Here is a 17,048-nt window from a genome sequence, read left to right on the forward strand (position 1 = left end):
AATTTAGGAACAATTTCAGTAGTGAATAAAGAGTTTCTTAATCTAGCCAATATTGTATGGATGGACAAATGTTGTGCCCAATTGCCAAATTTTGTCTCAGGATACCCTATTTTTCTCCTGGAAAAATCCTATATTATCAAAATATTTCAACGTATTGCGTCGAATCCATAGAATGTTTCTGGTGCCAGATGTATCTTCTCGCACATATGAATTTTTTTATTAATTTCCTTCAACTCAATCTTAGTCCGTGTTCGATTCTCATCAGTGTAGTTCGAAACAAATTCAAAGAACCACAATTTGGATATATGTTCGTGTGTTTTGTTGATATTTGTTTCGTGATGTAATGGGGGGACTGACCGTTTTTTTAGCTTTTATAATGATCCAAATATGCCAAGTCGCTCACATACTGTGAGTGTAATTTTGTGTTTTCGTCTGTTTGTGGTGTATTTTATACACTCTTTATTATTATTATCTCCTTCTCAAAATTTGTATGATTTTCAGGGTGAAGGAGCTCCTTCCACACCTGACTTTGATTTTATTTCTTTCTTCTTTGATATTTTTTTCCATTTTGGTCCACCTTCGTTTCACTTACTGGACTAGAAGAGGGGTGAAACAGAAATGTACGTGGCCTTTCAGGGATGATATGAGTAGAAAAATCATCGAAAAAAGACCATTCGGTGATATGTTGATGGATATTTACAATAGGTTTTCTGGTACAAGGTAAACGTACACTTATGTGTCCATTTTTTCCGAAGTGTTAAACAAAAACTTTTCGCAAGACATTTTATCGCAAGAAAAGATTATGGAATGCATTTAATTTCATATTTTGGACGATCAATTTATGAATTCAACATTTTCATAACCTTTTGCAGATATGTGGGTTTTTATCAGTTCCATAAGCCAATACTAATGTTGAAGGATCCAGATCTGATTAAATTTGTATGCGCGAAAAGTAACCTTTTTTTCCAGGATCACACAAACCTAGTACCACGAGGCTGTGATCCTCTATGGAACAAGACAATTTTTGCCCTCAAAGGTAATATTTTTAGCCTGCAAAGCCTACAATCTATCTCATATAATGCTTGAAATTGTTTCATAATTGCCTTTTTTCTGGTCATGGGCAGAAATAGAATATATCAGCAGGATATCGAGCTTGGAACATAGATACAAGGAATGGAAAATAAACATTTGTTGTTGTCCAAACACTGGAGTGAGACAGTTGCTTAGTGTCGCCAATCACTCTCCTCAATTTGGGTTATCACTGCATATGCAAGTTTAAACTGAATAATTATGAGTTTCATTCATGATTTTTTCAAATGCACCGCGGAAACTATTCGAAATCATTTTTCAAATATGAGGTTTTAAAATTTAAATCGCTTGGTTTCGAGTTTACGATTTGGCAACAGCGCCTACTAGACAATGAGAAGAACAATGTCCTATCAGCTTGTTTACAAAATAACAGCTGTTGATTTACAGTACTTACTGGCGAGCTTCAACTGCAACCGGCCATAAAAATCCCATAAAATTTTACTACCTTCCTCGTTCGTCGCAGACTTCATAGACAGCCATCTATCTCATCAAGATAATGTATTTGTTGTCCTTTATTATCAAGGCATATTTCAGTCGATGTTACTGATTACTGATTACTGATTGCTGGGTGTGTTGGACGGACTAACCCAAACCTGCCACCGCGACCAACGGTCTATTGTAGCACACAAGCATGCTCAAAGAGCTAAATCTCTCCCTCTAGTCCCATCCTACCCAAAAAGGAGATGATGTCGGAGGGGGAGTGATTCTTGAGTTCCTCTAGGATCATCTTCGGAGAGCCGAAAACTCCGAGTCTGACCCTGTCTGCCGCCGGGCAGTCACAGAGGATATGCTCAATTGTTTCGTCTTCCTCTAAGCAGAGTCTGCATCAGTCAAGTTTGCAACATCAGTCGATGTTGCAAACTTGTGCAATCGAAATAAAACGCTTTAAATTTTGAATACCCATATTTATTTTTAATTTTCAAGTGCTTAAAATAATTTTTTTGAGAAACGGTTGAAATGGTTGTTTTAAAATGTGACTTTTCAAAGATATTTCATTAAAAATACATCATTTTCGTCAGATGGAGTATTCCCTATTGAGATAGTTGAATCTGAAATCATTGTCACGTCAATTTTCCGTACAAAATGCTAGGAGCTATATAAATTTATTTGTTTTACGCCACTGCCTTACTGTCGCGCTAGACAGAGGAGCATCGAATGTTTGTACCACAACAAATACATTCATAGCACATCAATGTCCATTCCATGTACATATTTATGTTCTAAGATATTGACATGGAAAAAATTTCAAAGTTGGAATCCATTTGAAATATCCCTCGCTGAGATAAATCACTTTCGTCAGCCATATAAAGCAAGCTCATTGGTTCACAGAAACGAAAGGGAAGTTTCTTCTAGTTGACAGTTGATCACAGAACTATCTCATATATATCTGCCAGGTTTTCTTCAGCAAGTGTACTCATCAATATTTCATGAACTTTGCATGTTCCTTTCATTTTTCAACTGATTTTCTCATTTTTCCTCAGGTCAAAGATGGCTTAGGGCTCGTTCCCACTTAACCCCCTTCTTCCTCGACGGACGAATGCGGAATTTATACGAGGTGACTAGATCCTACGCCTACGACTTAACCAACTCACTGGTGCCCATCCAGAGTAGTACTTTAGAGGCCAATTTCAAAGAACTGTTCGCGGAATGCGCCACTGAAGTTGTGGCTCGAACAGTTTACGACCTGCAGAATAAGTCGTTCAAAAATGTCAGCAGCATGTTTTACTCCAAGCTGAGGGACGCCAGTGAAAATTACGGGACCTGGAATCTGATCAAAGTACTGCTGGTTCAGACGTTTCCCTGCACTGGGAAGGTGAGCACTAAACCACAATCATTTTGGGACTCGAAAATTATTCAGTCAGTAACATTGAGTGGTTAGTAGGTACAATTTTCTATTGGCCGTTCCTAGCTAGTTCCTATAGCCACGTCGATGGCTAATAACTATGCTCTATCCTCTCGAAGCGAATTATACAGATTGTTGATATAAATTTATTAGCCTCTCAAAGCGAGTGATAGTGCTGGCTGATAAAAAATTGACAAACCTTCCTATGCCACACTAAAGTCTCGTCTTATATTTTAGTTGCTGAAAGCGCGTATCTTCAGTGAAGATCTGAGCGTATTCTTCAGCCAGATAACAGATAAAATAATCCGCCACAGAGAAGAGTTCGGTATTGAAAGGCCAGATTTGATCTCCCTCCTTACGAATATAAGGACTAAAGAGAATGACAGTTACGCCATGAGGACTATAATGAAACACGATCCTGGAGCTGACATCTCCAAGGAATTGATCGAACGAGACATGTTAGAAGCTGGTATCGATCTAACTGAGGAAACTATAGTTGCCACAGCTATGACATTCTTCTATTTCGGGTACGACATCATCTCAACCGTCTTGTGCTTCTTGTTTTATGAACTGGCCAAAAATCCTTCCATCCAGAAAAGACTGATTAAGGATTTGGATAACTTGAGGGCCAAGCACAGAGTGCTTCCTTTCAATGACTTGTTCATGCTGCCCTACCTCAGCATGGTGATATCAGGTAAGATCGTGAAAAATGAAATTTGGTGAAACTCAGTTCAAGAGTCTCGACTCTTTGGAAAACAACGAACCCTTGTTGCTATTTGTTTTTTAGTTCACTTATTTTCCCTCAGCAAATGTTTTTGATCATTTTAATTAGCAATATCTAGCCTTTCCACAAATCAACCCGCCCAGATAGTCACTTAAATACCTAGGAGGATTCAACAAGAAACTTTCGCATTCGTTATTTTACCACATATCTAATACCAGACCTCCACAGCTTTTATAACCTCTACGTTGGAAGAAAATTTACGAACTTTTAACCTTTTTTTCAGTTGAGGAGAGAGATAATAGTCGGATGGAGCCAAATCTGGTGAATAAGGGGGGTTTTCTAGTAATTCAAACCCTAAATCACGAATTTTTTGCATGGCAACATAAGATTTGTGTGCAGGGGCGTTGTCCTGCAAAAACAAAACACCTTTCCATAGCTTTCCCCGTCTTTTCTCTTCAATTTTTTCATGTAGAGTGGTCAGTTATGTCGAATAGTAATCTCCGGTTATTGTTCTACCCTTATCCAAAATATCAATCAAAGCAATCTCAAAAAACTGAAGCAGATTTTTGGACACGAAACTTCTTAGGTCTTGGAGAACCAGAGTGTCGCCATTCCATCGATTGTTGCTTTATTTCTGGATCGTAGAAATGTACCTAAGTCTCATCCAAAGTAACAATTCGGCTTAGGAAGTCTACATCGTTTTCAAATCGTGCACAGATCGAACGCGATGCTTCTACCCTTGCACGCTTTTGGTCAACAGTCAAACATTTGGGGATCCATTTTGCAGCAATTTTTTTCATGTCCAAATTAACGTGAACTATACGATGAACGCGTTCGTATAAAATATCCAGTGCTTCAGATATCCGTTTTAGCCCAATTCGACGGTCTGATAAAATCATGTCATGAACTTCATCGATATTTTCGGGGACTGACTGACTAAATTTACCTCTTTTGAAGCTTGCAGTCCAATTTTTCACGGTCGCATACGAAGGACATTGATCACCAAGGGTATTAAGCATATCTTCGTAAATCTGCTTACCTCTTAACTTTTTTAAATACAGGAACTTGATGATACTCCAATTTTTCGATTTTCACAATTTCGGTGGACATCTTTCTTTTAATTTATTGCGTAACTCTGGTTTACTTTTTTGACCTCAAACTTCACACTGACTCTTCTAATGAGTTATTGTTCGTTGCTATGGTAACGCAATATTTTTTTTATGCATGGAACTGGTCTACGCTAACCAGATATCAATACATCCCTGTATATCCTTAATTTACAAATATGTATCCTTGATGCTCTTTCAAAATAGCTTTCAACAATGCAAACTTAAGATCTGTTATGTCGCAGCGATGTATCTAAGCTTTTCTTGTGATGTATCTGTGACATAACATTTGTTAGCTACACTCTCATGGAATATTCATTCGAAAATCTCGGTGAAGATTTTAACCGATTGAAAATTGTATTTTACAGAAACTTTGAGGAAGTGGCCCCCTATTTACTTCACTGAGAGACGCTGCAACAGATCCTTCACCTTCACGAAGCAGTCACCTAACGAAAAAAACGTCCACCTTTCTGTCGGAGACAACGTTTGGATACCCATATGGGCGATTCACCGAGATCCAAAGTACTGGTGGAACCCAGAGGTTTTCGATCCTGATAGGTTCATACCACAAACTCAAAACACCATACTCCATCACACCTTCATACCCTTCGGTTCTGGTCCAAGAGGTTGCCTAGCTTCTAAATTCACCATAATGCAGATCAAAATAATCGTGAGCGAAATTTTGACGATCTTCGAGGTGGTTCCGGTCAAAAACACACCCCAACACGTAGTTCTGGATCATAATACTTTCAATCTGTCCCCCAAAGATGGTATCTGGTTGGGGCTCAAGAAGAGATTCATGTGAAACTTTGTTTTGTTGAATGACAATATGAAAAGATTATTTGAATTCAGATATGGAAAATGACGTATATGAACCAATGATTATCGATTTATATTATTGAAAATTAGGTGATTCATGTGAATATATGGATATAATAAAGTGTTTTTCGAATTAGTTTTTCGACATACCCAGCAACTACAAATTCATTACCTACTGCATCATAAGTCGATGCTCAATCTACTAAAGGTATTAAGTCAGTTTTCAGGTTTATCACACCCATAAAACCACCTTTCATATTGTGAGTTTAATGAGTATATTCACCTATCGAGAATTATCATAGATAGAAGTGAATAATTTTTAACGTTCAAATTATTGGTTGTCTCTCAAATTGTTCTGTTAAATTGCATTTTAACTACACACCTATGATTTCATCAAAAAAATCCTTGAACCTAGTGCTATTCTGCAGTTGAATGTTAATGACATCAACATTACAGTACAATGCACCATGACATTGATCTATGGCACCTCTCGAATTTCTGAGTATACATTGCGGCCATTTTATTTTTGATCGAATGGCGACACTCTACTGATGACCTCAAATCTATTCCTATGTACATAAACGTCCTGGCGAAAATAATGCATTAGAGGATATTAGGATGAAATTTATATCTCGAAAAAGTTTGAAACTTCGTCAACAAGAAATAATCATTTGATCCAATATGATGCTTCTAGAGTTCAATCCCCTCAAATTCATCCTTCAACTTTTCTAGGATCTAGCGAACTCTGATATCCTTGTTCAGGGCAGTTGCATCTATTTCTACACTCCTATAATAACTCCGACCTTGTACCTATCATTGTAAACAGAATTAGGAGGAATCTATGTAACTATTGCATATGGCGATGCATTCAATATGTTGGAGACGAAAAAAATTGCCTATAAATTTTTCTTCCGCATCTTGGGGAAGAACAGTGTCTTTTATGTCTTTGAACAATTCAGATGTTCAATTTTATTTTATTCGATATAACTATTTCGTCTTTTTACTGAATGAACGCAGGACTCTGTGAAATTGTTCATTGATTGTGAATCTTCATTTGTTGTTTGTTTGGTGAGTAACAAAATGATTTGTTTTTTCTTGTGTTCAAGAGGATTTTGTGCAGAAATATTTATTATTTTCCACTGTTGATATTTATATCATCGAAATTATTTTTTTAATTTTTCATTCCATGTTAACCGAGGTATAAATAACTCAGAGATATCACATCTCGTTTGAAGCTATTCAAATTGATAAGAATAATTTTCAGATTTTGTGTACTACTATTGGAAAGACATGGATTCAACAGTTGTGACAGTTTCAGTCCTTTTGTCCGGTTTTGTACTTTATATTTGGCATTATAGTTACTGGACAAGAAGGAATGTGAGACAAAGATTGCCATTTCCAATATTCGGAGATAATTTTCGTCATTTCTTTCGACTCAGCCCCTATCATGAAGTATTAACTTCCCTTTACAATAGTAAAGGTTTTAAAAGGTAATCCATTAACTTTCTTAACATAGAACTTTTAAGTAGCTTCGATTTCTCGAAGATATGAATGAGGAATAATAAGATTTGTGTGAAATAAGAAGTTTAAAGTGCCTATCTTACGGTTGTTTTGTCACTAGATTAATTTTTCAATCATATTATCGATAATTTGGCAGGTATGTGGGGTTTTATCAGTACTTAAGACCAGGCTTGATGATCAGATGTCCTGAACTGATTAAAAGGATTTGTATAAGGGACCAGCATTTCTTTCATGATCGCATATCTTTCTTACCGAAATCTGCAGATGAATTATGGAACAAGAATTTATTCGCTCTTCAAGGTAAGTCGCTATTGAGCTATAAAATCGAGCAGTTCATATATTTCCAAAGATTTGATGAAGGAAAATTAAAAGAACACTTTTCACAATTTTTTATGACAATTCCAGACGCTGAAGAAAGCCTAGATGAGTTTGAAATTGTACTTTGCGACATTGTTACTGATTCAACAATTTGCACCTTATATGATTCACCTTTGCCCAAGATTTTTTGGGCCGTTCTAATTTTATTATTTATTTTTTATATATAATTCATAATATGATAAATTCAAATACTGGGCGATTTCACAGGGTAATCTTATAATTACGAGGATATATTGAAAAATTCTAAGCCAAACAAAATTTCAAAATGTCAAAATATTCTATTACTCAACATATTCTCCTCTTAATTGGATACATTTATTACAGCGAACCTGTAACGTCTCTAGACCTTTCGAAAAAAATGTTTCTTCTTGCTCTGCAAACCAGACCTCCACAGCTTTTATAACCTCCTCATTAGAAGAAAATTTACGACCTTTTAAACTTTTTTCCAGTTGAGACAAGAGATAATAGTCGGATGGAGCCAAATCTGGTGAATAAGGGGGGTGTTCGAGTAATTCAAACCCTAAATCAGGAAATTTTGCATGGCAACATGATATTTGTGTGCAGAGGCGTTGTCCTGCAAAAACAAAACACTTTTTTCCCGAAGAGTGGTCAGTAATGTCGATTATTAATCTCCGGATATTGTTCTACCCTTATCCAAAAAATCAATCATGATTACTCCATGGCAATCCCAAAAAACTGAAGCAAGAACTTTTCCAGCAGATTTTTGGACACGAAACTTCTTAGGTCTTGGAGAACCAGAGTGTCGCCATTCCATCGATTGTTGCTTTGTTTCCGGATCGTAGAAATGTACCCAAGTCTCATCCATAATAACAATTCGGTTTAAGAAGTCTACATCGTTTTCAAATCGAGCACAGATCGAACGCGATGCTTCTACCCTTGCACGCTTTTGGTCAACATTCGAACATTTGGGGATCCATCTTGCTGCAATTTTTTTCATGTCCAAATTGACGTGAACTATATGATGAACGCGTTCGTATGAAATATTCAGTGCTTCAGATATCCGTTTTAGCCCAATTCTGATAAAATCATGTCATGAACTGCATTGATATTTTCGGGGACTGACACAGAAACTGGCCTTCCCGATCGGTCATTACCTTCAAAGGAAAATTTGCCTCTTTTTCACGGTCGCATACGAAGGACATTGATCACCAAGTGAATTAATCATATATCTTCGTAAATTTGCTTACCTCTTAACTCATTTAAATACAGGTACTTGATGATGGCTCGATACTCCAACTTTTCGATTTTCACAATTTCGGTGGACATCTTCTTTCTTTTAATTTATTGCGTACCTCTGGTTTACTATTTTGACCTCAAACTTCACACTGACACTTCTAATTGTAATTGTTCGTTGCTATGGTAACGCAATATTTTTTATGCATGGAACTGGTCTAGGCTAACTAGATATCGATACATCCTCGTATATTCATTTCCACCACTAGTTTAGAGCATTTTCTGTTGCAATATCGTAGAAATAGACGATATGGGGTGTCATCTGAATTCTACCTTCTGTAGAATGAAAAAAAAAATTATTTCTATTAACTATTAGTAACAGTAGAGACACGACTTTTTCTTCATTTTGTTCTTTCATTTCCCCCTACTCTCTAGAAAAAGGTTTCTTCACCTAGTATGGATTATTTCCTCCAGAAAAAGTGAAAAAGTTGAAAAAATTGTAATAAAATAGGCTCAATTATAGTTATTGCTCATTAGCATTTTCAGGGGAAGAATGGAGAGAAATGCGCGACACACTCAGCCCGTCTTTCACCGGCAACAAAATGAGGACAATATTTGGTCTGGTCGAAAAATATTCGGAAAAATTCTGCGGGTTTCTGAACGCCATAGAGGAAGACTTAATCGAGGTGGAGCTCAAAGACCTGTTCACCAGGTTCACCACAGACGTCATAGCCACAGTTGCCTTCGGTCTAAACATAGATTCTTTGAACGATCCCGAAAATGAATTTTACGTGACAGTGAACAAGGCGATGAGGAGCACCAACTACTGGAAAAATTTCAAGTTGCAGATGACTTTAATATTTCCAATATTTGGACGTGTAGGTGTTTCCTTACAATACTTTAGTTCTTGTAGTATTTCACCAATTCTTTTCGCAGATTTTGGGAGCGAATATCTTCGACGATGAGGTCAGTGATTTCTTCAGGGATGCCATCAAGAAGGCCATCGAATATCGGCAAGAATCAAAGATCGAGAGACCGGACATGCTTCAGCTTCTCATGCGAGCGCACGAGCCAGATCCTGAGGATGATGAATCCACAATTCGTAGAAAACTCAAACTCGACCACGATGATATAACGTCTCAAGCACTCGTATTTTTCTTGGGCGGATTCGAAACTGCGTCTAACGCTATGTGTTTCATGGCGTACGAGTTAGCCACCAACGAAAAGATCCAGACCAAACTCATTGAGGAGATAGATGCCTACAAGGAGGAGTTTGGTCTCTTAACCTACGATGGTCTCCAGAGGATGCCTTATTTGGATATGGTAGTATCTGGTAAGTTCACCCTTCTGAATCTGAACAGCCATGCATTCAGATATTTTTTGTGAAGTTTGTTTTTACGTTCCACTATTCCTCTGAAATATAAAGGGTGTTTTCAAAGGTGAGGCTTTTTTGATGATAAACGACATCGAAATAAGTCGTTTATCAAAAATTGTCTATTTAAAATATCCAAGATGGCTAAGACACAACACCTAGAAATTCGACAAAATTTCATTGATTTTCAAGTAAGGGTCTGTGGAAGGTGACTCCGGCATCGCAAAAACGAAACAAAACATAAACATATGGCTGGACAATGAATGGTTCAGTACCAAGTTCATCGGATTAGATGCATCAGATCACTTTTGAGAGAACTACAATTGTTTTATCGTGCAATTTAGGGTGAAAAAAAATGAAGAAATTCGAGGAAATTTCTTGAATGTGCTTATGTTAGTTATGTTAAAAAAGTGCTATGATGTTTCCCCATTTCATCCCATTTTTACGACGATTGTTGGAATGTTTGAAGAAGAAGATTGTGATACCCAGTTTGGAAAAATTCGTGAATAATTTAGACAAATTTTATCGGTGAGATTTTGAAGTATTGTTCTATTTTTTACACTTTTGTGTCCTAAGTCTCTTCTGTCAGTTGGTATCGAAATGAGCCATTTCTTAAAATCATGTAAGTATAAAAAATAATGAGAACAATTCGGCAATCCTGAGTTTCCATTTTCATTACCTAAATATCGAACGAGCCAATATCCTAAACGAAACCACATGGTCGAAACAGGAGTTAAGTTTTTTCCCATTGCTTTGCGATAATTCAGCTAACAAACGGTCTAGGGTCGTATGAGGATCTATTTCAGTAATAATTTTTAATTTTTTTTTCAACTTTTTCATTTTGTAAGTTTTGTATAGGTGATTTTTGGTCAAACGTTCCATTTTGACCAGTCTTACCTGTTGAAAAACAGCCTCACCTTCAAATACACCCTGTATAGTTTTAGAGACCAAGAAAAATCGAAGATGTATTATGGTGGAGCGTAAAATAAACAAAAACTCGTCTCTATATGATTAAGTAATGAGCCTGTGAATAAAAGGGTTGATATTCATGATTTTTACTCCACATCTTGGTGTGGTCTGAACATGATAGTCCGCGTCATTTCAAAACCTCATTAAGAAATAAGGTAGTCTTTCGATATACATTCTAAATGAAATATAGGGCCACAGTACAAAACAGCATTCAGCTGAAGAATTTAGTTGTTTCAATCAAGATCAGAATGTGACTGACATATACCACATGACCACAAGTCATGTGAGGCTTTTGGTGAACGTAGAGGAGTATGAACAGAATTTTGGCATACTCTTCTTTAAACATGAGGAATCTAGTAGGTACTTTTAATTTTAATGCCAAACTCAACCACAGTAGCCCCATTTACCTGAAAAAGGAACTCCCAGCTATCAAATTCCTCTCTCTAAATGGAGACTTCATGGAGTGGAAATCTGAAGTTAAAAATCTGAGAATAATACTAGATAACTAGATAGCTTCTGTGGAGCATGTGGAGATGTAATGATTGTGGGAACGAAAATAACTTATAGGGCAATGGTTTGGTATGCTAAGGCAAGTCAGAACAATACGATGAGAGACCTATACAGAATACAAAGGTAAAAGCCTGTGTTTGTATCACTGTATGAGAACAAGCCCAACAAGGGCGTTCAAGATCTCACTCCTCTGCATCTTGTGATAGGTAGATCAGCCCATGAGGCCATTCTAAGACTGTAAGACTACCCAGGGAAGGTACGGGCCATAAGAGAATTAACAATCAGAGATCTTGATCATCTCTGATCGAATATATCCCATCAACAAACCTTTCCAGTGACGAGATGATAAGAAAAACTAACATCGAGAAAACCTTCACTACCATAGTAGAAAAAAAGGACTGGGAAAGGGAACCTACAATCCCAGCTCTCAAAAAGAATACCATCAAAACAACGAAAGAGACTTGCACTGGATATTCTCTTTCAGGTAGAAATGCTCGCAATCAAAATATATTGGATGGAACCTCATGTCAATTGACTGTCACAATATTACAGTTTAACTGCTATGACCACAAAGGGTCCACTCAGTCAAAACTGAGTGGACTTTTATGTCAACTCATCAAAGGTTGAAATTAGATACTGCATCGAAGACATGCCACCATATTTAATTCTGTCTCTTGCCCTCATGTATTCATGAAGATATTCCACCAATTCAATTTTCATCTTGCAGAAACACTCAGGAAATGGCCCCCGCTGTTGAACATGGACAGGATGTGCGTTCGTCCATACACGATCGAAGCGTTGATGCCATGGGAACGTCCTGTCGAGATCGAAAGGCACACCCTTATCTGGATACCAGTCTGGTGCATTCACCGCGACCCAAATCTTTGGGAAAATCCAGAAGTCTTCGACCCCGAAAGGTTCTCCAAGGAAAACAAGCGTAATATCTACAAAGGAACATATATTCCCTTCGGCATGGGCCCAAGAAGCTGTCTGGGGGCTAGATTCGCCCAGATGGAGATAAAAGTGTTATTCTACGAACTCTTGAGGAGATTCAGGATTGTTCCACTTAAGAAAAGCGAGATTCCTTTCGTTCCTCTGTCGCACAGTTTTAGCCTGGCGAGCGCTAAAGGCTTCCAGTTTGGCCTCGAGAAGAGGCACTACGCCGAAGAATGAAGCCCGTGATAGAAGAAGGTTTTATGTTTATTTTAACCTGAGAATGTGTCACTGAAGGTTTCATAACTGATATAACTATATTTCCTTGACGGAATAATCATATCACGTGATGAAAAACCAAAGTTCTTATTGAATAAACCATTAAACATATATCTGTTTCATCAATACGAATTTATGGTCAAAAATGCAAAGAATGAACAGCTCATTCTCCATTGCTGGCTACTAGTTTTTTTCACCTCTGAGGCAGTTTTCGATATGAGGGGTTCAGAACTGAAGTGAACCAAGTCCATTCGGCCTAATTTTGAGATGAATGGCTTAGAAGTTGTTTATCACCCATTAATTTAAAAGTGACTTCTTCATTTATTATTTTTCTTATGTAAGCATATGCTTCCATTCTAACCTTTTAAAATCTAAAGAAGTCACTTTTGAATTAATGAGTGATAAACAACTTCTAAGCCATTCATCTCAAAACTAGGCTGAATGGACTTGGTTCACTTCAGCTTTGAACCCCTCATATGCATCTCGAAAAAATGCCTCTTTTTTTGAGTTTTTTTTATCTTCTTCGCTAACCGCATCGGCTCTAAGTATATTTATTCGAGAAGAAAATGTTTCTGAGCAGAATATAAAATGTCTTCAGAATAAAATTGTTCTACCAACATGTCATACCAATAACACAAACGAAGTATTACATAAGAAAATCAACATTCATCAATAACTAATCTTTATTCGCTCTTTGATAACATTAACTGTTAACTATAACAACAAACTCATTTGCATGTCAGACTATTACGTCATTACCTACTATCTACAATGATATAATATAGGTTCCAGTTGATTATCAATCCTATAAAGATGCCGGGTCAATTCCAGTAGCCTATTCCTTCATTTGCAGAAGAGTTTAGAAAATTTGTACTTTGCTCATCCAACTTCCAAGTAAACACCTGTATGATAAAAGTAGAAAAAACATTGAATGTAGAGAAAAACTTTCAAATATTTCGTGAGAAGAATTCGAGATTCAACTAACTATTCACCTTTTTTTGCCATTGTCGCCACTGAAGAGTAACAACTGTCCAACCAAGATGCTCGCTAATGTTAGTTGGAAAGGGCCTTGCCAATCACCAAATGCCTTATCGCCAAGGGATTCCCCAGATGGGATTGAAACAAAAAGGTCACTAGCCATACGTCTTTTCATTTGAGTATCTGGAACACTCGTGGTATATCCATCAACCTTGAATAGATCTCTTGAAGCTACAACTTTGAGATTCCTTAGAGGGGTTTTTCTAGAATCTGATCTTCGGAGATTTTCAACTACAGATTGCTGCATCCTAAAACGCCTGATTTCTTCGAAGTTGTCTGAAAAGTTTATTGCACTTAAATATGAACCAAGAAATTTACGTTTTGATTAGCATTACGATAAGCTCAATACTAATGAAATCACTTGAAAACTTTCTTTGAACTATATTCAATTCCTATACAATCAAGCAAAAGAAAACTTCAACCAAAGAATGGATGAGGTTACAAGTAACAGAGCTCATCTCTATGATACAGCAAAGTTGAAGCCAAACAAAATGAAAACTGAATATTATGAGATAGCGAGAGCTGTCATTGAAGTTAACTCTCTATCTTAAATCCATTTCATAGATGTGGAATTTACAAATGCTTACTCGTTTTTCTCAAACTCCTGTTATCTCTTCTCGTAGTTCTAGTTACAATTCTTAGTTTTTCCTCAGTTTGTTTCTTTGCGCTACTCCACATCCTTTGGGATCGTGGTTCTCTTGAGATTCTGTTGAGAGATTCCAAGTTTTTAAACGATTCCAATGTCCTTGAATCGAAGGTTCTACCGGGATACCTCCTAACCTCAAATACTCCATTTCTGCGATAGTTAATCCGGTTCAACCTATGTCTAGCTTCATCGTTTTCCGTATCTCTTTCAGAGAAAATATTCATCCTTCTGAAATTAAATGATTCTTGAGAAATGGTTTTCAAGTCTCTAATCAAAGTTTCCCTCGATTTATAAGGACTTGTTGAGATTCTGGTACCACCAACTTCATTTCTCTGGGATTCTTCCATTTCTCTTTTCCAGGTAGAGGCAGATTTTGTTGTTCTACGTTCTTCTACATCTCTCCTAGTCCTAGAGGAGATCGAACGCGATCTTCGTGCAATAATAGTTGTCTTCGATGGTGTTGAATCTACCCTATACCTATATTCAGTATTGGTTTCCCTTTTCCTGAGCTCAAAGTTCTGTCGTTGCCTTCTATCATTCCCAAACTCGCGTAACCTTTCGGAACTCCTTCGATTCACTTCAGACCTGGATGAATCTCTTGTTCTTCTCTCCTCGGGTGTTGATTCAACGTTTCTCAGACGCTCCTGCCTTGAACTTTGAGGAATTTTCTCAACATAACCTGATCTGGAAGATGAATAGATTCTGCGGATGCTGTAGCCTTCCCTTCTCGATCCTTCAGTAGTTCGTGGTTCTTGAACAATTCTTCGCAAGTTCTTCTCATTCGAATTTCCCCTGGCGGCAATACTGCTAACTCGAGACTCGGGTTCTGATTTGGCATAATTCCTTCTATCCATATTCACCACAGCAGATCGGATTCTTCCAATATTCTTGTCGTAATCGAAAAGACGACGAGTAGATTCTTGGTTCCTTGCAGTATCTCCTAGGATCTCTCTACCAGCATTAGATAATCTTTTATTAGAAATTCTTTCATGATTTTCCGTATACCTTCGAGAAGCTGATAAATTCTCAGATCTGGTATCCAAAGTATTTTCTCTTTGAGATGGGGTGCCTCTAGAAAACCTTTTTCCTTGCCTTATATGACCTGAAGATATTCTCACACTGTTAACTGTAGGTATTCTTTCGTTTCTTGTATCTAAATCCCTTTTTCTTTGAATACTCAAACGAATGTTGCCGTTTATAGAATAACCATTACTTTCAGCAAAATTTCTTTCGAACATCTCACCTTGACTACCAACTGATCTTCCATCTCGTATATCTCTTACTGCTCGTTTTTGATCAGATCTCTCAGCTTGAACATAAACCCTTCGAACTCTTATATCAGATGTTCTGGCACTAACTCGATGATCCCGTCTCCCATCTGATCTCATTGTTTCTCTATTGAATGATCTTATAGCTCTATTATCGAGGCGTCCACTTCCCTCTTCTCTTCTGATAATCCTTTCAGTTTCATATGAACGTTTTCTATCAGCTGATCTTATTGTTCGTCGATTGAATGATCCTTCAGCTCTATTATCGATATGTTTACTATTCCCAACTCTTCTGAAGAGCCTTTCAGCTTCATCAGAACGTACTCTTCCCAAACTGCTTCTGAATCTTTCAGCATTCATTCGTGTTTGTCGAACTTCTCTGGAACGTTCATTCTGAAATGTTCTGCCTTCTTTGAGCAAAGCCTTCTGCCGAATAGCTGCCAACTCAGTTTTTGGTAAGGCGTTGCAAGATGCTTCCTGCAAATCAACTCCTCTGGCACAGAAATCTGTACCTCCGTCGTCTTGGAAAATGAAACTCTTCACTTCAGAAACAACTAAAAATACCACTATCAATCCAGAAAAACCTTTCACTGTCACTGTCGGATACATGGTGGAGTAAAATGAAAATTTGTTCCCTTGTTGGAGATGGCTTGTATGGTTCGTCGGTTTAAGAACGTGTTCGCTGTGGACAACGAGGCTGTCTGGAGATGCCGCTGGATATTCTGTCTTATATATTCGTTGTTCAACAGGCCAATTTCGCACTTGAGCGGATATGATTGCTTGCAATTCGATTTCGAGATGGCAGTGTGGAACGCATAATTCAATTTAAGGGTATCAATGAAACTTGGGTCGTGTTTTACGTTGGCGTTTAGACTACCCTCAAAAATTGTTGGGCGAGTCGAGAAAATGGGAAGATTTTGAAATGTTGAATGTTTTAAACAAAAGAAAACGATAGGCCTCTTATTTTCGAGTAAATGTTAACTTCGCTTATCACGACATAGATTTAGAATATAGTATGTCTGGAAAAATACCATTTATGTAAATGATACGATAACTTCAACCTCCAACCACTACAAAATGGCGAAGAGTTCGTTTAAAACAGCTTAGTTAGAAGACTTCTCGCACATCGGCGTCTTGAGGCTATTTCTCGTCAGCTAGCGTTTCCAGAATTCAATCTGCCCTATTTTGCATGAGGAATTTCGTTTAGAGACATATTGACAACTATCAACAAACATCAACACTGAGTCTTTGACGATTGGATGTTGAGGATGTGATATGTTGAATTGTTCGTATATGTTAAAAACGTTTCATCTAGGTGGAGTGACAGGTTATTAAATAGTTTCGTATTCAACGTTTGTG

At 37.4% G+C, this 17,048-nt stretch overlaps 2 protein-coding genes across 2 annotated transcripts; one reads left to right on the forward strand and one right to left on the reverse strand.

The window, feature by feature from the left end:
* Positions 1-245: 245 nt before the first annotated feature.
* On the forward strand, positions 246-12,848 carry LOC123316755. Its single transcript, XM_044902970.1, has 12 exons — positions 246-408; positions 502-720; positions 873-1,036; positions 2,571-2,902; positions 3,170-3,626; positions 5,131-5,563; positions 5,997-6,064; positions 6,846-7,071; positions 7,239-7,402; positions 9,212-9,552; positions 9,611-10,007; positions 12,253-12,848. The coding sequence occupies exons 1-12, from the start codon at positions 344-346 to the stop codon at positions 12,696-12,698; spliced, it is 3,312 nt and encodes a 1,103-aa protein (XP_044758905.1). The 5' UTR covers positions 246-343; the 3' UTR covers positions 12,699-12,848.
* Positions 12,849-13,402: 554 nt separating this feature from the next.
* LOC123316287 lies at positions 13,403-16,588 on the reverse strand. Its single transcript, XM_044902278.1, has 3 exons — positions 14,363-16,588; positions 13,730-14,051; positions 13,403-13,639 (listed from the first exon to the last, which is right to left on the reverse strand). Exons 1-3 carry the CDS (start codon positions 16,296-16,298, stop codon positions 13,597-13,599), a joined length of 2,301 nt encoding a protein of 766 aa, XP_044758213.1. The 5' UTR covers positions 16,299-16,588; the 3' UTR covers positions 13,403-13,596.
* Positions 16,589-17,048: the final 460 nt, after the last annotated feature.

This window comes from Coccinella septempunctata, chromosome 7 (genome assembly GCF_907165205.1).
Source record: "Coccinella septempunctata chromosome 7, icCocSept1.1, whole genome shotgun sequence".
In the NCBI taxonomy this organism is placed as follows: domain Eukaryota; kingdom Metazoa; phylum Arthropoda; class Insecta; order Coleoptera; family Coccinellidae; genus Coccinella; species Coccinella septempunctata.